The sequence below is a fragment of the Fomitopsis serialis genome (assembly GCF_022376445.1).
Source record: "Fomitopsis serialis strain Sig1Antser10 chromosome Unknown B0H18scaffold_50, whole genome shotgun sequence".
Taxonomy (NCBI): domain Eukaryota; kingdom Fungi; phylum Basidiomycota; class Agaricomycetes; order Polyporales; family Fomitopsidaceae; genus Fomitopsis; species Fomitopsis serialis.
Genome location: NW_025955010.1, coordinates 143,904 through 163,338, shown reverse-complemented (window position 1 = coordinate 163,338; position 19,435 = coordinate 143,904). Strand labels below are relative to the sequence as shown.

Sequence of the window (19,435 nt, the reverse complement as noted above, 5' to 3'; positions counted from 1 at the left end):
CTGCACGCAGTGCCGATGTGCTCAGAAGAAGACAGGAGCAGACGAGCTCGCAAGCCCGCGAATGTTGGACGCTCCCCCATTTGGTCTAGGTGCAGGGGAGTTCGACGCGGGAGCAGATGATGCGACGGCGACAGCCGCGTTGTACGAGACGAGGACGGCAGAGTCGGACTGCATGATGCAACGAGGATGAGGAAGAGGCGAAGTAGTGGTCGATGCGATCTTCGCTGGATGTGCGGTCGGGCGGTACGGTTGCTCGTGGGTGGTTTGGGTGCTGAGGAGAGCTATCGCCGCTCGTGCACAGACTTCTTATACGCAGCGCCCCGTTCAACATCGTAACCTGATGTGCCTGCGAAACATCTTCGGACGTGGCTGTTACCCGGCCGTGATCCCCTCCAACTGAACGCGCGGGAATGCATCAGTTAATGGACACCCCTTGCCAGTAGGCCGTGACGCGGCCAAGCGTACCACTGGGGCGCCCGGCGCGCTCTGACTCTGAGATCAGCTTCTGCGATTTAATGCACAGTTTGACATGAGAGAATCGAGATGCATCAAGGCCCTGAGCCGCTGAGCGGAACCAGAGAGCCTGAGGCGTCTGGAAAAGGTGATGCTCTGCACCGCCCTCGCGGTTTCATGATTGGTGGAAGCAATTGGGCGGCAATGGGTTTCCAGTTCGAGAGTGAAACGCCAGGCAGGTTCTCGCTCAGAAGTTGCTGAGTGGTTTGTAAGGACAGCGCTTTCGGGCGAACCACGCAAGCGGCGTCTGTGCGGGTGTATCCATGAGAGAATCCGCAGGGTGGACGGGATGATCTGCGGTAAGGGGCGTTCCCTCGCTGTCGACCCCGAGCAAGTCATTCCCGGCTCAGACCATCGTGTCGGAACACGATAGTCAGAGGCATTCTCACAGGACCCTAATGTTGATTCAAACGGTCTCCATGTTGACAGGCGGGCAAAGGCGGACAACTGGGGCAAATCGCAGAGAAGCGCGCGGTCAGAGTTGATATGCGCCTGGTCATCTGAAAATCACCTGTACAACCTTCAGGAAGGAGCGTTACCTCCACGAATTGGGGACGGAGTCTGTCAGACTGACTCAGACATGTGCGAAGCCCCATGCATCGTGGCCACCCGTATCGGTCCACCTGAAGGCGTCCGGGCCATGGGAGCTCGTCCGCCGTTGGTCCAAGGCGGCAAACTCGACCTACTATGCCTCTGGGTCAGTCATACCAGCGTCAAGGCCTCTCCCGCGAGAACTTCGTTACCATAGTTTAGAAGTTCACGCATCCTCCGTCCCCTGGCCTTAGCTTCATTCCGGTCAGTTATCGGGGAGCCTATCTGCCACTGCGAAGCGTGAAGTCGGAGCATTAGCCTGGCGCCAACACACACGCAGCCCGATCGACGTCGGGCTCCCAGGAGCACGCGATGTGAGCGAAGCAAAGAGAGAGGAGGAGACGAGGTTATCGCCGATTCGAGGTGATATATCGGTGGGGAAGCGAGAAGCCATGGCGAACAAAATATGAATGAATGAATGGCAGAAGCTTCTTCCATTGACTCGCCCGATGCTGCATATCACCAGGATAGGTGAATCCCGAGGAGGACGAGAGACGGAGCCAGTGAGAAGGGGGTGCTGGGGTCGGATGCAGGATGTGCAGGCCGAGAGTTGGACGGAGAGTTGAGGTCAGGAAGATGCAAGTCCCGATAAGCACCGAGAGAAGCCAGGGTGAGGAACTGTCCGGACAGGCTGCTGAAAAACGTCAGGCCGAGTCACATCATGGTTGTCGCGGAAACCACAGAAACAAATTTGTGCGTTGATGATTCGATGATGACCGAGTTGTCGGCACCGTAGCGTGCTGTAGACCCCAACATAATACCGGCATAGTTGACGGCTTCCATGCCAAAGTCACGGAAGATGGGCTGACGCAGGCCAGCTTCTTGCACCACACCAGCAGGTCCAGACGTTGCCAACGTAGATGCATGGTTCAGGTTCTGAGACACATACATATGCTGGTTGTGAGCCGCAGCGGTGACTTGCTGCACTTACACGGACTGTTACAGTTATATTCTTACACAACCTCCGCGATGATTTTTCCACTGAAATATTACAGCATCGCGTCAAAAGCAGGTCCATCCAGTGACACGTGCCACTGACCTATTCTTGTTGGCCTCCATCTCACGGTGTGCTTCCTGTATCTCTGTCCACGGATAAGTCTGCACCCGGGGCATGTGTCGAGGACGAGGGGTAAAAATGATGATGTCAATTTATTTTGTGAGAAAATAGGAATTTCTCCCACCTTGTGGATGTACGTTCGCACCTCGCCGTCTCCAGCACTGCCAGTGATGTGGCTAAGAACACCATCCCGGAATCTGGAAAAAGGAATGGTTCAATCACCAGGTGGATTGTACAGACTGAGACGTGCTCACTTCCTCACAAGGTCGCCTTGGTAAGCCGGGGAGCGAGCGCGGAGCGTGGACCCTTGAATGCGAAGTCGCTTGTACAATAGAGGGCCCAGACTGAATTTCTCAACTTCGCCGCCTGTCAACGTTTTGGGGTTGAGTCTGACAAATGATGCAGCGCGACAGACATATTCGTACCGCTGAGCAAGCCGAGCATGGTCATTCTTCCGTCAGCGGCGAGAGCGTCAATATTCTTCTGCCAATGGCTCTGGCCGACGAAATCAATTATCACGTCGACACCTTTACCGCCAGTGGTCTTTTTGGCCTCCGCCGCAAAATCTTCGGTCTTGTAATTGACGACATGCGTAGCGCCATTGGGAATGGAGAGCAGCCAGTCAAGCTTGTCTTGGGTTGAAGCGGTGGCGGTAACCGTGTTGCTTAAAACAGTCGAGCATTTAGACTGGTCTCTGAACTCTCAATCTGAGACGGGCAAAAGCAGACTTACGCGCCATAGAGCCGGGCGAGTTGAATCGCAGCGACGCCAACACCCGATGCACCCGCGTGAATGAGAACGTCGTCCCCCTTCTTCACTTCGGCGATGACAACCAGAGCCTGGAATGCTTTTTGCTGGACGTCAGTGGCAGATCCCACGTTGACATACAAGCCGTATTACCGGTGAGGAAATTCTCCGGGATGCTCGCCGCCTCGTGCCACGAAAGGTGCGATGGCTTCTTCATGACATTTGTCTCTGGGAGAGTGATGAACTCCGCGTACGCGCCCTGCGACGAGGATGATGGTATCAGGCATCAACACTTTCAAAAATAATGTTGCGGGACTCACTCCGTAGGCAAGACCGAATACTTCATCGCCTTCCTTCCAGTCGGTAACGCCTTCGCCGAGTCCGGCTATATGCCCGGAGAATTCGACACCTAGGATGGTAGACGCGCCCGGAGGGAGGGGGTACTTGCCCTCCCGTTGAAGAACATCCATGCGATTGAGGCCGAAGACCTTGACCTGGAGGCACGCTTATGAGTGGACGGAGGGATATCGAGATCAGCTTCCTACCTTGACCAGGACTTCCCCCGGCTTAGGGCCAGGCTTCTCGGTCTCGCCGAGATAGAGGTTCTCGATGGGACCTTTGCCGTCCTTAATAAGAATCGCCCGCATAGTCTTTAAGTCCTAGATGAAGTGTGGTGGGAAATTCGGCGCTGCCTGCCAGATGGTCCCGTTAGTTCGTGGACTGAACGCTTGAAGTCTACGGGTACGTTGACGTACTAGTTGATATAATCCACTCGAGCTGCTGGGATTATCCTGAAAGCTTCCTTGATAATGCCGGGACCTGCAGGTAGGAAAGGGAGGAGGACTTTTGGATCAGTGCTCGAACTCATGCAGCACTTTGACGTCGGGAACCCGATGAGCTCATCCTGGGCGTCTGCGAGGCTGAGTAAGGCTGGAAAATCATAGTCTCCGTTGCTGACCAAAAAGAGTAGGAAAAATCACAGACTAACTTAGAACGAGTTGAATGCTATCGATATGTAATAATAAGTACAGGGATTCTCGAGTTAACTGATACGACGTTATAGGGAGGTAAGTAACCAAATTTTGTCTCTGTTGTTCTTGTCTGCAATCTCGACGCCGACTCACACTGCTCGTGCCATTAGTATTAGCAAGAAGTGTATTCTCTGGAGTGTGGTCTGCTCGCTCGCTGTTCAACCGCATCCTGAATCCAGATATGCAAACATCGGCCTACCCCAGCAAGTGCTGAGCTAGGAACGGTACTGGGCTGTGGTCTGCTGTGGTAGGGATGGGGATAATCCTCGACGTACCAAGTGCCAGTCACCGGGATTGAATGTGACGTGGCCACCGTCTATCTGCCGTCCGGTATGCTCCATTCTTGCGACGCATCTAGTGGCCATGCCTGAAGCCGACGATATGGTGTTTCATTGTGCGAAGAGCGATGCCTTGCTGGCAAAAAGGGGCGATGCCGTGGTATAGCCGTATGATAGCGTGAGTGCTATGTTCACGCAGATGGTCTCAGATGTAGTCGGGATGTTAACGGGACGAAACAGTCAACATGCCGTCACCATGCTGTGCACTGCAGCATGACTGTACATCCGCTCGCAGCGCCTGACCCAATCTGTCTTGCACTGTGCTTGTTCTCTGTAACAGGTTTTCTCGGTCGTAATGCGGAGAAGCTCGGCTGATTGAGGAAGGGGGAGAGATTCGGGGCGATGTGCAACCAAGTGATCTCCTCAGGGAGGATTGGTGAGGTGACGCCTTGGTCGAGGCTGGCGTTGTGGTTATCGCGTGAGCACTGTGAGGTATGTAAGGTGAAAACTTTCAACGGTCTAACGTATTGTGCTTCTGTTGCACTACTAGGAGCTGAAACCAACTACGGAAAGGTCCGTCGTGCAGGCCAGCACCCGCAGGCTACGGCTGCACCCCTGATATTCAGCATTGACGCCGGTTTGCACTTGGTTCTCGCACACAAATTGTGGATGTAGATGGTGCGCCCAAGCCTTCTATTTTCTACCAGACGCCAGACCAGATCCCATGTGGGAATCAACTCGGTGATATCAGGACTTAGAACTCCGGCCCCTCTTCTAGGGTGATCATACCTAACTGTACCAAAGTACGGGACAGGCACCGTACTACTAAACCATCCTCAGCCGCCTACGTGTGAAGCGATCTGTCACCGAACGCAGCGGACAACAGTTCGTCGACACTGAATCATCCGCAGGCATCATTTATAGGCCATGCAATACCGAATGATGCTTACCAGGAACGTGCAGGACGACGAACTGCGCCGGTCGGCCTCGAGGCCTCTCCAGTGAAAGTACCTGTGCGTGCTCATCTCCGCAGAGATTGCCGCCGGCCGCATACAGATCCGCCTCTGTGCATGTAACATCCGAAGTGAGATCTGAAGCAGTTAGGTCCGTCGGCAACACACGTCACGTCCCTCACCGCCAGGGGTATACGTTACTGTGGCCATTATTGCTAATTGTGCGTCAGTGAGAACGTGAGTGGTTCCGATCATCCTAGTCACCCAGCGGCATTTACGAGCTTCTTCGATCAAACGCCCACAGAGCTGTGCTGCGGTGGGCGAATTGCCGTTCCATTAAGTATATCCTTGACCGTATAAAACGGGCCGATGCACTCTGCTGCATCTCAAAGCAGTCCAAGTCTACCCGCTCCTGTCTCAGCTACTGCAACTCACCCACTCATAGAGCATCCTAAACCATCCTCTAATTCTAACCTACATTCGAACGTCATGCCTTTCCGTGCCAACTTCGCCGTCGCGACTTCCTCCCCCATGTTCGCCCACGCGCGCACCCACCGTCTGTCGCTTGCCCCCGCCAGCAAGCCGAACACCAACCAGCCCAGCAAGCCGCAGACGTCGTCGTCCTCGCAGAACGCCATCAAGGGCGCGGCGAGCTCGGCAGGCCCCGTCTTCTTCTAGCCCATCGCCGGAAGGCTCAGCGCTCGCGCTCAGCTCTCAGCCAAGCCACGCGAGCGTTGAACAGGCGTTCTGCATCGCCACCACCAATCACCATATGCTGATCTTCTCTCGCTCCCCATGACCAACGCAATCACCGCCCGACGCCTACACCGCCATCTCCCCCATCCACGCTATCCTAATTCGTCCACGCATACACGGTCTTCATCGCCCAATCACGTCTCAAGCTTGTCTCGCCCGCTGTTTGGGCCCGGTCGCCCTCGGCGTTGGGCGTAGATCCCCCGTCGCCCCCGGCGGCTTGGTTCCAGATTCATAACTCCCTGCACATCGGATCTTGCTACTATTCGGCCGGGATCTCGCCACCTTAGCACTCGACAGCCCTCCTTACTGTGTATGGGCCGTAATGCCCTAGATCCTTGTTCAGAGGTATGCTAGACACCTCAGAATACGAGAAAATAATAGAAAAATTCAGCATCATTGAGTGGACTCAGTACACAACTCTCGTTGAAGTAGGGTGAGCCACACAGACTAGGAAGTCGGCACACCTTGGAATAGCTCACTACATTGAAGAGGCCCATCTGCATGGACTGTAATCTTGAAGATATATTCAAGTATATGATTCTGATTATTTCTAGGCCGCAATGCGCCAGAATCCGAGTGAGTACCAGTCATGGGCGAGGGTTGGGATCCAAGCCACTGCTTACCAAAATGGGTATATCGACAGATGATTTTTCCTGCACCGGATCTTGTGTATTGGCTTGAAAGTTTGTACAGTAGTAAAGAATTATAGAATCATGACACAATTTATTTCATGCTGTAGAGTAGGTGGTAATTGGATGAGACTCGAGTGACCGACTACCTAGGTGGCCGAATCTGACCCGATATAGTAGTACTTGCATGTAGTAACTTATCGCTTCTCTCTCCATGTCGACGCATACATACCTCACCGCCCTATGCCTGTCAGTTTCCCCATCGCCCCTGCCTTCATAATATCACCTTCGTAGCCGTTGTATTACTCGCCACTTGAACTTCTAGAGTAGATTGCTCATACACATACATATAATCCTCTGGATGTAGCTATTTGTTAGCAGAAAAGGTTCGCTTGATATAATTCCACTCTCTGAGAGAACGTCCTGGCATGGCAGCTATCAGTAGTAAGTTGCACAAAGACGTGCTATAGCTGCACACCGTGTTCATGTGCATTCAGAATCTAAGTCTAGTATGGCAAAATGAAGTCGTACGGGGCCTCTGATCCAACTGGTATCGGAGCGGGGCCAACTTCGACGATGTCCATTGCAAGTCGGCTCGCGACAGTCCGGACCCAGGCTCGTCGCTTCGCTAGAATTTACGATGGCTCACCGTACAGGTATAGGTGATGTCCTTCCTGTCATGCGAATCGTCGCGTCGCGGTTAATGCGTACCACGTACTAGCACATCGCCCTTCCGAATCGCCCTAGCTAAATTAATTGGCACCATGTTTAGGGGCTCGATTCGGAGATTTCGCCGTGCACTAGCACCTGCAAGTAGTGGCGCATCATGGACAATCAACCGACAGGAGTGTCTCAATTGTATGTCTGCTCGGGTGCCAGAAAATAAATGTGCGATTCATTAGTCACAGCCCAGTAAATCGAGACTAAGTTGCAGGCCCACCGCCACTCGGTTGATCCTCCGGGGGATTTTCTATAATTGCTGATCAACTTGTATAAAACAACGCACTGCGGATCATAGACACGCCCAAAGGACTGGTAGATCCAATACACCTCGGCGGCGGCTCCCTATTCTTGGGCTGACACGACAGTAGTACACTGGACGAACAAGCCCTAGCAGATGTGCGGGTGAGTAAGATGAGTACGCACAGAAGAACCGTGAGATTGTAGCAACAAAGTATCTAGTACACCTCAGGAAATAATTGCACCGACTCGATAGCTATCCGAGAGCAGAGAGCAAAATGAGCGCCTCATAGATGCTTTTTACCAACGACAGCGTCCTTCGCACTCTTCGCCGCAGGCGCTGCGCCCAACGCCTTGTCCTTTTTCTTCTCACCGCCAGCGGCACCTCGCTTCTTTTTCAGCTCGCCCGTCGTTGGAGACGCAACGGCAACCGAATCCGTGACTTCCGCATGAGCAACGTCCTCCGCGGCCGCGGCAGCTTTCTTGTGCTTGCGCTTGACCTTCTTGGGTTCAGCCACATCAACATTAGCCTCCGCAGCTTCGACAGGAGCAGCGGATGGTGCCGCCGCACGAGCAGAGGAAGGCGCGGGGGCGTCTGTACTCTCGGGTGCAGCCGATAACGCAGCCTTCGACTTGCGTTTCCTAGGCCTTTTGGTGGAAAGCGGACTCGCAGCCACCTCAGTGTCGCCGTTCGCAGCGTTTGCCTTTTCCGGACTGACGCTCGAGGCCTCGTTCGCGACTTGCTCTAGAGCGCTCTTCAGAGGGGTCGCTTCCACAGGCTTCCCCTTCTTCTTGGGCGTCGATGCGGTCAGCCCGGTGGCGGGTGTGTTGGGGGGACGGATGTAATGGTAGACACAACGTGCGTGGCTGTGGTCTCGCCGTCCTGGAAGAAATCCACCGCCGAAGCGCGTCTCCTTTTCCTCTTCGTGATTGATGGCGTAGCGGGAGAAACGGGCTCAGGCGGAACGCCAGCGGACCCCGTATCTTCCCCTCGTGCAGCGGGAGTCGCAGGAGGAGCGGCAGCAGTCTCGGACGACTGCACTGCCTGGACTTCGGCGGCTCCGGACGCGGCCTTCACTCTCTTCCGTTTCCTCTTGGTGGCGCCCTCGCTATTCTCTGCTGAGGCAGGCGCAGGCTGGGAAGACGTCGCGGACACAACTGCATCTGTGGAAGCACCAGCGGTGTCCTCGGACGCTGCAGCGTCGCCAGCCGCAGCCTTCGCGTGCCTCCGCTTCCGATGCCTGGAAGGCGTGGTGTTCTCCCCTTCATTTGCGGTCGGCTGCGCTGGTGTCGTTGACTCAAGATGGGCGGTCATCGGAGCCGTAGCGACCACATCGGTGTCTTTGGAAGCCTCGGCTGCGGCACCCTTGTTCCTCTTTCGTTTTCTTGTGGGTCCAGCGGCAGCAGCGTCCTCGGGAAGTTGCGCAAGTGCTGGTCCTGGAGAAGCAGCACGTGCCTCAGTGACTGGCGCTGTTGTGGGTGCGGCGAACGTGGGCGTCTCGGAGGTAGCAGCCTCAGCATCTACCACCTTCCTCTTCCTCCGCTTCTTTGTGGGGGCTGTGGTATCAGCATCCGCCGCCGGCTGGGCTTCCTTTGTGGACACAGAAGGCAGCGCAGACAAGATCTGGGCGGGGGCCGGTGCTTCCGCGAGACTCACGGATGACCTCCGCTTTTTGCCTTGTGTTGGAACATCGATGGAAGCGGGAGTACCCGCCGGTGAGATGGCCGCAGACACATCTGTCGTGCTCTACAAATAGACATTCAACCAGTCACATTCGGTACAGATCAACACCGTCTATCATACCTTCGGCCCAGCTTTAGTAGCCGAGGACGGTGCACGATCTGCTTTGGCTTTCTTCTGCGGTGTGTCGTTGACGTCTTCCGCAGCGCGTTTCTTGCCTTTGCTATGTTCCTTGGACGACGGAATTTGCTCATCAACATCCATGGGCTCTGCCTCGCCCTTCTTCGTCTTCGTCTTCGACACGGGCGTCGGCGCATCCGCGCCGGCCTTCGTCTTGGCGGGCACGGACTCAACATCTCCCACTTCACTCTCCTCTTCACTCTCCTCGGCCTCACTCTCGTCATCTGACCCAGCGTCTGCGACCAAGCCATCCCAGCGTGCGCCGTCTCCCGTGCCCAAGTCGCAACTCCAGATCGGCAAGCTCGCAGATGAATTGGTTTTGATGTGGAAGCTCTGCACGTTGTCCCATTCACCCTTGATGCGCTTGACGATGGCTGGGAGTGCCATCTTCAGGTTGTCCAGGACTTTGGCCGGCGATTGCGAGACAGTGCCGATCTTGACTGACCTGGGCATGACGTAACATTAGAGAAAACACACAGTCGTACGTTTACGTACGAACGTACGTGTTAGTGCCCTGGTTTTGGTGGAAATAGGTAGAGGAGATGGCGCGCTCGAGCTCGCCCTTCAAGTCCTTGCGCGTGAGGCATACGGGAATAGGTTGTCTATAACACGACGTAAGATAAGGCTCGTACAACATAAGGTATCATGACGCACTTTTTCGCTTCGAAGAACTTCTTACCGAGCAAGCCGGGGAGCAGAGGCACGACCCGCTCGTCGGCGAGAAAAAGGTCGTTCTCCTTCAGCAGCATCCTCCGCGCCTCGAACGGCTTGAACTTGCCCTTGAGCTTCTCGATTCCGACTACTCGAGAGATGAATCGGATCCCGTGAGACTCAAGCAAGTCTTTGTACTCCCGTTGCGGGTCTTTCGTGATCAAGCATACAGAAGAAACGCGAGGGTCTACGATCGGATGTGCGATAGGTCTGCAAGGCCTCAGTAGCGATCGGGAAGCATGAAAAACAAATACTTACATCTTGAAAGGCTTCAGCTTCTTCTCCGGCTGCATTTGCTTCACTGTGAGTGAAAGCCATACGTTTTGCTCCTTCCCGGAAGCAGCTCGGTCTGCGCCTTCTTTTCCTGGATTCGAACAGCATGGCTGAGCAGTGCATCCACCGCAAGTTTGCACTGATTTGAAGAGACGTGGTCGCCAATCAACTCGTCTTTTGCCATACTGCCAGGAGTTGAGAGATAGAAAGCGGCGTGCCAGACACGAGCTGAAGATTCACACCTGCACTCAGCAGCAATTGAGCGGCACTCCATGAAATTTCGCGCACGTGGTCGCCTCCGGTCTACGATCTCAGATCTGCTTCTTTCTGAGTTAGGCAACCATGATGTTGGCCTCTCCGAGTCCAACGACTTTGTAACAGCTGTACAGTGTGCGAGCAATGTACACCAGCAATAAGAATACTGACCAGACCATATAGTGAGTATCTTGCATTAAATATAGTACAGGGTGTCTACTGGTGGTTCACGTTAGGTATGTTGCGAGCGGCCACGTGCCACCAGTAGAACGACTTCACGGTCAAGTGCCGGCGGGCCGCAACTCGCGAACCTCCTGGTTCAGGTCGGTCTTATTTACCGACTACGACGGTGGTCGTTCAAACGTTCACTGCTGGCTCTCTGTCTCACAAACAGGCCTATAGCAATCACTGAACTCAGCTGAGCATGCGGGCGCTGTCTCTGCTGATCGTCACTGTCATTCATCTGGGCATTCTTGTCGGTGCGAACAAGAGTCGGCCGTACGAGTTGCTTATCTTTCGCAACCGTAACAACTCGGACTGCACCTTCGCAACACTGAAGTCAGTACAGGAATACAGGGGACTCGCTGCCTATGGACACCTGGGTACCAAGGAATTGAACGACGCTGGGGAGCGCCTCCGCTTCGTTCAGCAGTATCGCGATGAAGCATGGTCGCAGCTGCTGCAACTCTGCGGCCCGGAGGATAGCTGGGACTTTCCTGTACTCACTGACACAGCTCCTATTTCTGTGCCTACGCCGGCTGAGCAGGATGTCCTCGCGGTGCCGGAGCTAGCTCGCGGCTTCTTCCCACTCGAGTTCGAGTTGGAACCACTTGTTAAATCAGGTCACTCGAGCAATAGGGTTGACCTGATGTTCTTCGCAGATGGATGTGCGTAGCGTAGTGAAACCCACATCCCAATCTCATGATTCACGGCTAAACGAAACAGATACGAGGGACGAGCGAGACAAGTTCATCGAAGATGCTTATCGCTTGGCTATGGACATCTCCAGCAACCAGACATTCTATACTGTCAAGCCTTTACTGAACTTTGGGCCGCGTTCACACCTAGCGCAGAGGTGAGCATGTCTTATGACACGTTGTCCATGGGTCTCACCTCACCCTAGAGCGGAGTGGGAACCGATGGCAAGCCCAAAGAGTGCGCATCTAACATTGCATAGCATGAGTATGGGCGCGACATCTCATGAGAGAGTGAATGATATAGTACACCTTTCGGCCTTTACCGCGACGGAACCGAACTTAGGGCAGTTTATTACGCAAAGCCAGAAATTGCGCGAGCGGCATGTTTCTATTTCGAGGACAAGTGCGATTATCCTATCTTGATGGGTATGTCTACCTTACTTCGCCAAACAAAACGCGGCCCTGACGCCTCGCATGCATAGGCAACGATCCGCTATATGGAGGTAACCACCATTCTCTTTGGGAACCATCACCTCTGTCTGACACATATTCCTACGCTGAGGACTCGGGGGAGAATTCACGTAAGTGGCGTACTTACGCTGACAACGGCACAAAGGCCCTCATCTTGGGATTGCAGCGTCATCACGCCCTCGCTCGCCAACGGGGCATTGGTGCTCAGGTACACGTTCGCTATCTGCGTTGTCTACCTGATCTGACCGATACAATTTCCTACGCATGATAGGCACGAACTCGGACATTCGATAATTGACGTCGGGGAGGAGTACGACGGCGGGCCGGATTACTTCGGCGTGAACGCGCACCACAACCTGTCCGAGCCAATATCCTGGGCGCACTGGTTCACAAATGCTTCGCACACACTGCACCAGCACGAAGAGGTACTCCCGCTGATGTCCGGTAGAGCGCTCGGTCATGCCGATGCAAGCGTATCCGTGGACGATGCTCAACACGTCCGCGCCGTGGTCGATTCGTTCAACTCGTCAGGGGTGTATTCGCGGCACTCGTGCGCTTCTCGCTCTCTGGGCTCCCGCAGCGGGGGACCTGAAAGTCGAGATTGACGGCGAGGACTTGGGCTGGACGCCGAGGGTGACATCGGCGAGGACCGGTGGCACTACGACATCCACCGCGACGACCCGCTGAGCGCGGGCGAGCACGAGTGAAGTTCACGCTCGCGAAGGCGATGTGTGGGACCGCCAGCTCTGCAGTGTGGAAGTGTGGAATTCGGGGACGAGGAAGAGTACGTCTCCCGCATCTGCTCGGGAGGCTGACACTGATGACCGGTGGCCTATCGCAGATTCGTAACCGCGCCCGGGTTCTGCGGCGTGTTTCCGACGTGAGCCACCTTCCATTGAACCCCGAGTACCGCAGATCATGCATGGATGCATGATCCCTCGGTCTTGTGGCGTCGGGCCACCGACACTGACAGATCCTCTCCCGCAGGTTCTCAGACATGAACGAGACGACGTACCGCCCAACGAACGAGGACTGCCTGATGCGCATCGTGACGACGCCCAACTTCTGCAAGGTCTGCCTTGAGGGCCTCTGGCTGGCGCTCCTGCGCCGCGTCGACCTCATCGACGACATGCCCGCGTCGTGCGTACGCAAGGGGTGTGAGTGGACGAGGCGCATCGAGCTCAATTTAGTGCCCCTCGGCCAGTTCCGCGAGGAGCCTGTGGATGTGAAGGAGAGCTACAGCATTCTCTGGACGAAGGACGGCGAGGTGCTGGAGGAGTTCACCGATCAGAAGACGCTAGAGGTGGCTGATGGGGATGCCGCGGGAGTGTACACTGCCCACGTCCAGTACTTGACGGAAGATACGTGTTGACAAGGCTGGTCTCACCAAGTCGCAACGAGAGTACAAGATTACGGGCAGCTGTGACGAGCTCAACTGAGCTGATGCACTCTGGTATGCTGGATAGCGTATTAGGATGTAGAAATCTAGCATACATTTTGTCTACCGTGCCCGGAGACCCGCTGTTATATATGACGTCAGTCATACAATCCAAGATGCCGCGGACGAGAACGTACAGTCGAATCACACTCGTGCGAATGGTACCCTGAAGCCCGAGAGCAACGTTCTTGCACGATTTTGCGCACCCGCACCGAATGCGTTCGTGATGAAGTGTATGTGCATACCGTACATCCGTGGGTATGCATCCAGGTTCACTTCAATCTGCGGGAAGAAAGCCATGGCGTCCGGAGGGAGACCTATTGATACGACACCGGAACCCGAATGCGGCAACGTGAGTTGCTGCGACGGTGGAGGCATGGCCACGCCATGGAAGTCTCGAAGACGAGGTAGGACACAGTCGACGAACATGCCGAGGAAGTCGTACATCTTCGGGCCCTTCAAGTCGACCTTGACACCGAGGGGCGCACCGAGGCGAGTCCAACCACCGATGTTCTGGCCACCCTTCACGATCTGCACACCCTCCACCGTCCGCTGCCCGCCCGAGTGTTCCGACTCCCCTGAGATGGCGCGGAAGGCCATGATAGCAGGCAGCAAGTTCGTGCGGCTGCCGAAAGCTTCCTTGACCATCGTGTGCAGCTGTATGCGCTCCAGTTGGATGACATTCTCGGCGGTGACTGGGGGCGGAGGGGTAGCAAATGCCCTGTTGCCACCGACCGGGGGATTGTGACGGTGCTTTGCGTAGGGATCGTTGGGGTCGAACCGAGGCCGGACGGCCCTGTGTGGTTTCCGATCTGGCTCATGCGTGTAGGTCATGTACATCAGGTCGTCGCGCAGGGTGTTGTAGTAGTGGTCGGCGAGACGACTGGCGTGCGTGTCGCGGACGACGATGTTGACATGGGGGACAGGGAGGCCGCGCTCGTCGCGCTTGAGGGGTTTTCGGATGTGCGGGGCGGCCCTGGTCGGGCGAATGCTTTGCGCCGCTGGCGACGCAACGTGTCGTGGGACTTTGGCGACCGCCGCGCTCATCTGTGCAGCCGATGTCAGCCTCCAAACCAAACTTTGAGGCTACCAAGTACCTTTTAGCGTGCCTGGAGTGAACCGTAGCGGACACGGCGGACGATGGACGAGAGAGCAGAAAGAAGGCGGCTCACATGTCCATAACGGGATAATTATTGCTGATAACTCACAGTTTGGATTGCATTCATGGTTACAAGCGACGGAGTAAGTAATCGCCGAAAAGCTGGCTCGCGTACCGGGTCGTCCTGATGCTGCCAGTGCTTCGACTTGGCTTCGACCGTCCTTTGCCGCTGCCCTTCCCGTCCAACTGCTGCCATTCTTTCCCCTCTTTTCTTCGCCATTTGTGAGCGGCAGTACCTCCTTTGGCCCTTTCTCTCCTGAACCGGTCCATGGCACTCACTGCGACCGCTCAATCGGCACTTCGAGAACCTGTATGGGACGAGGAGATCGTTCCGACTTTACGCAAACGTCAGTTCTTTCCTTCTTACGTACCCGCGTCTGTCCTTGACATGCTCCACAGGCCTACAGAATGAAAGCAACGTACTCGCGCGACGGATCTCAGCCGTCTCGGTCGGCTCAGCCGACGACCATACCGACATGTACCAGTCAACCACTTCTCTATCGCGTGAAGACGCGACCACGCCGTCAGCGCACCAATACTCACAACCGCAGGACTCGAGCGCCGTGCCAAGGGCCAATGACAAACAGGCCAGACCGAACGGCGAGAACGCGCAGTACTCCCAGTTCTCGCATGCTCGCGCGCGCTCCCTCTCCCAGCCTTATATGCTCGACCCGCCCAAGAAGACCGATAAGGTAGCAGGCTCTTCGGCAGCGACACCGCCCATGACCAATGGGGGTAGCGCGGGCAGGATGGACGAACTGCACTCACTGGACGAGGGTCACGAAACGTTTCCCATGCGCTCGACAGTGCGAATACCACGTCACAACGCCTCGGACTTGTTCGACGAAGCACCACCGTTCAGCTCCTCGACGTCGTCTCGCATCCAGTCGGAAGATGAGGCTCTCGGTCGCGCATCTAGCGACTCTGAAGAACGGCCGTTCGAGCATTGGTATCGTGGCGATATCTCGCGGAACGGAGGTGTCGGTGAGCTGCGGGTAGGTCGGCGCACAGAAATGCTGGATATCGCCAACTACGGTCACACTTTGCGCAATGCGTCGTCGCGCGTCGTGAACAACGGATACCAACGATCACGATCGAACTCGCGAAGTAGGGACGCTGCTGGGATGCGGCACGGAAGGCAGCGCTCCGAGAGTATCAGCGCAACCGTAAGACAGGGCGCTTTCCTTGACGAGGATGAACTTGCAGCACACGACGAAGTCTTGGATGAGGAGTCGCCTGCTGATGTGTATAGCGACGGATATGAAGAGCCGAGCGATCCGTACGAACATCATCCTGACGGTACAGCGTCTTCGCCGTCCCTGGCGCTCTACGCCGCTCAGAATGGCACTAGCATCACTGCGCGACATCGACCTAGTCAAGTCGGCCAATCTCGGATACCGACCCCGTCGGCTCATAGGGCAGCCGCCGCCGTAGAACCTCGCACGCCAACACCCACGAAGACCTACCGCAATGTGCCATCGCCCAGCACGACAACATCCACGCCTTCTACTCCCCGCACACGCCAGGGTCTCCCTCGATCACAGACCCAGCCCCCAAAGTCCACCCAGCGTCAGAAGACGTCAACGCCGTCAAGCTCCTCGTCGACGGCGAGGAAGCGAGGGGCTAGCCCTGGAGCATCTACCTCCCTCAGCAGCGCAAAGAAGACCAAGGCGAACAAAAAGCCGCCTTCTTCTATGCGGCGGACGGTCAATAAGCAGGAGAACAGGAGATCCATTGGCCAGTATCCTGAGCCCGATGGGGACGACATGATGGACGCCATTCCGTCGTGGACACAGCCTGTACCGCCTACAGGAAACTGGGACGATGTGCGTGCTCTTATGCCGTCCGTATCTGCGTTCCACTCTAACCATATTGCGACAGGTCGTGCTACCTGTCGTTGCACGGAAGAAAGGGATGGAGGGTCACTATTCGACTGCGGATGGGAGCCCGAAGCCACCGCAGCAGAGGGGCAGCGTGGTCTTCGAACCGGTGAGTGTCTCTACTTGCACACCTCACAACCTTACTCACGCGGTCGCTGCAATCCAGGCCCCAGGGACATTCGGATTTGACCATACGAAGTACCGTCGAAATCCAGACACGGTTGCAGATTCCATACCCATGGACGAATTTGGCCAGAGGGTGGACGGAGAGCGGACGGGACAGTTCATCATGGGCGAGCAGCCGAGACCCCAGCCTTCCAGCCTCACTCGCTCACGCTCACGTCCCGACCCTCCGCCGTCGCCTCCTCCCTTCGCACATTATACCAACGCGGAACCTGCACCTCTACCCACACCAACACCCGCGTCACACGCTGTGGAGGTGCGGAAGGAGAAGCCCGGCAACGACGACGACGACGACGCCGGAGGCTGCTGTAAATGTGTCATCATGTGATGTTTTATTGCACTTGGGACTCTGCTCGAAGCTTCTCTCGCTCCTCTCCTTGCAGGCCATGTTGTGCGTGATAGTCATATCCGCTACGTTTTCTGATGTACCATATTGCGCAGTCTCGCATCGTTTGTTCCCCTTTTCGTTCTATTGCATGGGATTTTGCATTCACATTCATCAGGGCTGCCCGTACGCGTTTTCACCACCTGCATTGCATTGACCGCGCTCCCCCCGTCTCTGCCACACGGACTCGGCATCCCAGTGCCTTTTGCTCCGGCACACGCACTGCATCCACCCGCCCCTCCGCCCGTCCGTCTATCCTACTTACCGCTTCTCGATTATGCATCTTTATGATGATGACGTGCGTTCATCCCTTCTACTACACTACATGTATCATTGAATTCCGGCTTTTCTCATCTGTTCATTCCGCATCATTGATTCTGGAGGTGTTTAGTTGTCGACTTCGGTCGTCGGTCGCTCGTTGAACAAAATCAGCATACCCTAGCATTTTAGTACACTAGACACTTAAGTTAGATGAACCAATGTCACGATTCTCTGCCGCTTCGTATCGGAAGTGGCCTTCGGGTTCCTCAGTCAATGTGAGATGGGCACTGGTTCATTGACATCAAGTGGCCAGCAAGCCAGAACGCCAAAAGAGCGGAACAAAACATCAAGTACAAGGAATTCGCACTAATGAAATCGGTATAGCATAATCTATCATAAGCATAAGTGTATCAGTCCGCGCAGAGTACATACAAACATCCATCCGCCCGCCGGGTATGACATTCGCTCGTCAGCGTACAACGTCGTCGTCACGGTCACGACAAGATCTGAATGAGGAGATCAACACAATATTGGTATTCCACTGAGCAGCGCGCGACTTTAAGGAGATACGCACTGCGAGGAGGACGACGCGACGACGACGACAGGATGAGCATGAGGCAGAGCGCGCGCCGCCCAGCCTTGCGTGGTACTCGTGCGCGGACTGCAGCTCTTCTGCTGCGCCGGAGGTGTCGACTGCAATCGAGGATATGTTCGACTCGATGTTGTCTGGGGGAGGTAGTCAGACAAACAGACGCCTGGTGAACGACGACGACACACCGAGCATGCCGCCCTGCTCCTGGACGAGGGTGCCGAGGTCGCGGAAGATCTCGGACAGCTCGTGGATGCCCGTCTCAATCTCGCGGATCTCGGCCTCGCGCTCTTGGATCAGCGACTCCTGGAACGCGAGCTCCTGTGGGGAGAACTGGTTCTGGAGCATCTGCGCTTGCCGTTGTGAGGGCGTGGGGCTGGAGGGCCGTTCTTCGGCACTGAGACGTGGTCAGCACTGTGGACGCAGCACGGTCGCGTGGAGACGTACGCTGCAGCTTCGTCCTCGACTGCCATCTTCACGCCCTGCACGACTGTGCGCTGCCGTTCTGCGCTGACCTGCTGCGCTCGCTGGAAGGCAACTAGAGACAACTGGAAGTCGTGCGAGGTCTTCTGCAACGACGTCTTATGCCGAGGCTATCCATTGTACGCGCATGAGCACGCAGCATGTAAATTAGGTTCGTTGTAGCGCACCAGAGTGGCCTGTAATGCAGATAACTTCTTCAGGTCATCCGAACCGCGCTTCGCCATCGCACGGGTAGACTCTGTCAGGTCATGGCTGCGGAAGCCGTTCCAGTCAGGATCTGGTGTGGCATTCATTGACTTATACGCACAGAGACTTCCGCAGGTTTGGCGAGTCCCGCGCCGTGCCAAGCTGGTCCACCAGCTTCAGAATCCCCTGGACATTCGAGTTAATCTTGAAGACCTGGAGGGAGAGCGACGACTGGAGGTTCAGGAACGCGGCCTCTTCCTGCGACTGAGGCACAACATTGCGAGGCGAGGTTGGTCGCTGTGCGAGCCCGGTTTCGATGTCCTGAAAGCTCATTGCGTGAGGTAGGGAGGTAGGGATGGGGTGTGAGTGCGAGTTGTGCCGTGGCTGCTCGCAGCGACGGTGACACAAGGTGAGCCACTGGCACGTGGTTTAGCGACCAGCGTCTATTCTGTTGTAGTAGGAGAATGCTTCCGTCAAAATGCCAGTGTATACGGCTACAGGATGTAGACCACAGACATTACCATGCAAACGGTCTGTGGACGAGACAGCTGTGACTCCTAGATTGTTTGATTTACTGATTCTGCGGAACCGCAACACAAGTACAGTACAATCATGGCAGTCGCGATCTCATGACTCGTCCCAATATGGCATGTCTGTCTAGGTGCGCGTCTCGCCGCGGGCAACCTCTCGACTCTCCACGACAGTACCCACCCAGTTCCTCTCCATTTCTCTCTGGGTGCGGCCGCTGCATTGCTTGCAAGAACTACTCGCAATTCTCTACGAAGGTCCGAGACGACCCACGAGGCTACTGCACTCGGCACCCACTGAGTGGCAGCGACCGTATTGTGTTCACCTCAGCGACTGTGCT

General features: G+C 55.7%; 6 protein-coding genes across 6 annotated transcripts; 2 read left to right on the top strand and 4 right to left on the bottom strand.

Annotated features, from left to right (window-relative positions):
- Positions 1 to 1,949: 1,949 nt before the first annotated feature.
- Positions 1,950 to 3,813, bottom strand: B0H18DRAFT_1016312 (quinone oxidoreductase). Its single transcript, XM_048029261.1, has 10 exons — positions 3,664 to 3,813; positions 3,454 to 3,600; positions 3,229 to 3,402; positions 3,062 to 3,167; positions 2,894 to 3,008; positions 2,587 to 2,825; positions 2,416 to 2,527; positions 2,286 to 2,358; positions 2,144 to 2,202; positions 1,950 to 2,085 (listed from the first exon to the last, which is right to left on the bottom strand). The coding sequence occupies exons 2-10, from the start codon at positions 3,553 to 3,555 to the stop codon at positions 2,058 to 2,060; spliced, it is 1,008 nt and encodes a 335-aa protein (XP_047891673.1). The 5' UTR covers positions 3,556 to 3,600; positions 3,664 to 3,813; the 3' UTR covers positions 1,950 to 2,057.
- Positions 3,814 to 7,500: 3,687 nt separating this feature from the next.
- B0H18DRAFT_1016295 (ribosomal protein L1p/L10e family-domain-containing protein) lies at positions 7,501 to 10,595 on the bottom strand. The gene is made up of 6 exons (XM_048029260.1): positions 10,408 to 10,595; positions 10,031 to 10,297; positions 9,852 to 9,890; positions 9,320 to 9,821; positions 8,354 to 9,262; positions 7,501 to 8,306 (listed from the first exon to the last, which is right to left on the bottom strand). Exons 1-6 carry the CDS (start codon positions 10,542 to 10,544, stop codon positions 7,803 to 7,805), a joined length of 2,358 nt encoding a protein of 785 aa, XP_047891672.1. The 5' UTR covers positions 10,545 to 10,595; the 3' UTR covers positions 7,501 to 7,802.
- A 332-nt stretch (positions 10,596 to 10,927) lies between these two features.
- On the top strand, positions 10,928 to 13,602 carry B0H18DRAFT_1016294 (IgA peptidase M64-domain-containing protein). Its single transcript, XM_048029259.1, is given in 13 exon segments — positions 10,928 to 11,502; positions 11,561 to 11,690; positions 11,837 to 11,958; positions 12,015 to 12,035; positions 12,095 to 12,113; positions 12,170 to 12,211; positions 12,275 to 12,428; positions 12,454 to 12,597; positions 12,636 to 12,706; positions 12,764 to 12,787; positions 12,845 to 12,883; positions 12,991 to 13,345; positions 13,365 to 13,602. 13 exon segments carry the CDS (start codon positions 11,040 to 11,042, stop codon positions 13,440 to 13,442), a joined length of 1,662 nt encoding a protein of 553 aa, XP_047891671.1. The 5' UTR covers positions 10,928 to 11,039; the 3' UTR covers positions 13,443 to 13,602.
- Positions 13,580 to 14,593, bottom strand: B0H18DRAFT_1016290 (mitochondrial 50S ribosomal protein L5). Its single transcript, XM_048029258.1, has one exon. The coding sequence runs from the start codon at positions 14,486 to 14,488 to the stop codon at positions 13,586 to 13,588; it is 903 nt and encodes a 300-aa protein (XP_047891670.1). The 5' UTR covers positions 14,489 to 14,593; the 3' UTR covers positions 13,580 to 13,585.
- Positions 14,594 to 14,868: 275 nt separating this feature from the next.
- B0H18DRAFT_1120660 (uncharacterized protein) lies at positions 14,869 to 16,991 on the top strand (the record flags this gene model as incomplete). Its single annotated transcript, XM_048034181.1, has 4 exons — positions 14,869 to 14,947; positions 15,000 to 16,426; positions 16,482 to 16,589; positions 16,647 to 16,991. 4 exons carry the CDS (start codon positions 14,869 to 14,871, stop codon positions 16,989 to 16,991), a joined length of 1,959 nt encoding a protein of 652 aa, XP_047891669.1.
- Positions 16,992 to 17,612: 621 nt separating this feature from the next.
- B0H18DRAFT_1016279 (t-SNARE) lies at positions 17,613 to 19,101 on the bottom strand. Its single transcript, XM_048029257.1, has 7 exons — positions 18,689 to 19,101; positions 18,549 to 18,633; positions 18,346 to 18,491; positions 18,087 to 18,295; positions 17,884 to 18,035; positions 17,742 to 17,815; positions 17,613 to 17,675 (listed from the first exon to the last, which is right to left on the bottom strand). The coding sequence occupies exons 1-6, from the start codon at positions 18,898 to 18,900 to the stop codon at positions 17,804 to 17,806; spliced, it is 816 nt and encodes a 271-aa protein (XP_047891668.1). The 5' UTR covers positions 18,901 to 19,101; the 3' UTR covers positions 17,613 to 17,675; positions 17,742 to 17,803.
- Positions 19,102 to 19,435: the final 334 nt, after the last annotated feature.

Excerpts from the sequence above, each read along its gene's own strand:
- B0H18DRAFT_1016290 (XM_048029258.1), bottom strand. The coding sequence starts at position 14,488 with ATGAGCGCGGCGGTCGCCAAAGTCCCACGACACGTTGCGTCGCCAGCG.
- B0H18DRAFT_1016312 (XM_048029261.1), bottom strand. The coding sequence starts at position 3,555 with ATGCGGGCGATTCTTATTAAGGACGGCAAAGGTCCCATCGAGAACCTC. Across the intron at positions 3,403-3,453 it reads CGGGGGAAGTCCTGGTCAAG|GTCAAGGTCTTCGGCCTCAA; the intron begins GTAGGAAGCTGA and ends GCGTGCCTCCAG. Across the intron at positions 2,528-2,586 it reads CATGCTCGGCTTGCTCAGCG|GCGGCGAAGTTGAGAAATTC; the intron begins GTACGAATATGT and ends AAACGTTGACAG.
- B0H18DRAFT_1016279 (XM_048029257.1), bottom strand. The coding sequence starts at position 18,900 with ATGAGCTTTCAGGACATCGAAACCGGGCTCGCACAGCGACCAACCTCG. Across the intron at positions 18,634-18,688 it reads CCAAACCTGCGGAAGTCTCT|CCATGACCTGACAGAGTCTA; the intron begins GTGCGTATAAGT and ends CGGCTTCCGCAG. Across the intron at positions 18,492-18,548 it reads CTGCATTACAGGCCACTCTG|CCTCGGCATAAGACGTCGTT; the intron begins GTGCGCTACAAC and ends TACAATGGATAG.
- B0H18DRAFT_1016294 (XM_048029259.1), top strand. The coding sequence starts at position 11,040 with ATGCGGGCGCTGTCTCTGCTGATCGTCACTGTCATTCATCTGGGCATT. Across the intron at positions 11,959-12,014 it reads CGATTATCCTATCTTGATGG|GCAACGATCCGCTATATGGA; the intron begins GTATGTCTACCT and ends TCGCATGCATAG. Across the intron at positions 12,598-12,635 it reads CCGCAGCGGGGGACCTGAAA|GGTGACATCGGCGAGGACCG; the intron begins GTCGAGATTGAC and ends CTGGACGCCGAG.
- B0H18DRAFT_1016295 (XM_048029260.1), bottom strand. The coding sequence starts at position 10,544 with ATGGCAAAAGACGAGTTGATTGGCGACCACGTCTCTTCAAATCAGTGC. Across the intron at positions 9,822-9,851 it reads GTACGTAAACGTACGACTGT|GTCAGTCAAGATCGGCACTG; the intron begins GTGTTTTCTCTA and ends CGTCATGCCCAG. Across the intron at positions 8,307-8,353 it reads TTGTGTCTACCATTACATCC|AAGAAGGGGAAGCCTGTGGA; the intron begins GTCCCCCCAACA and ends TCGACGCCCAAG.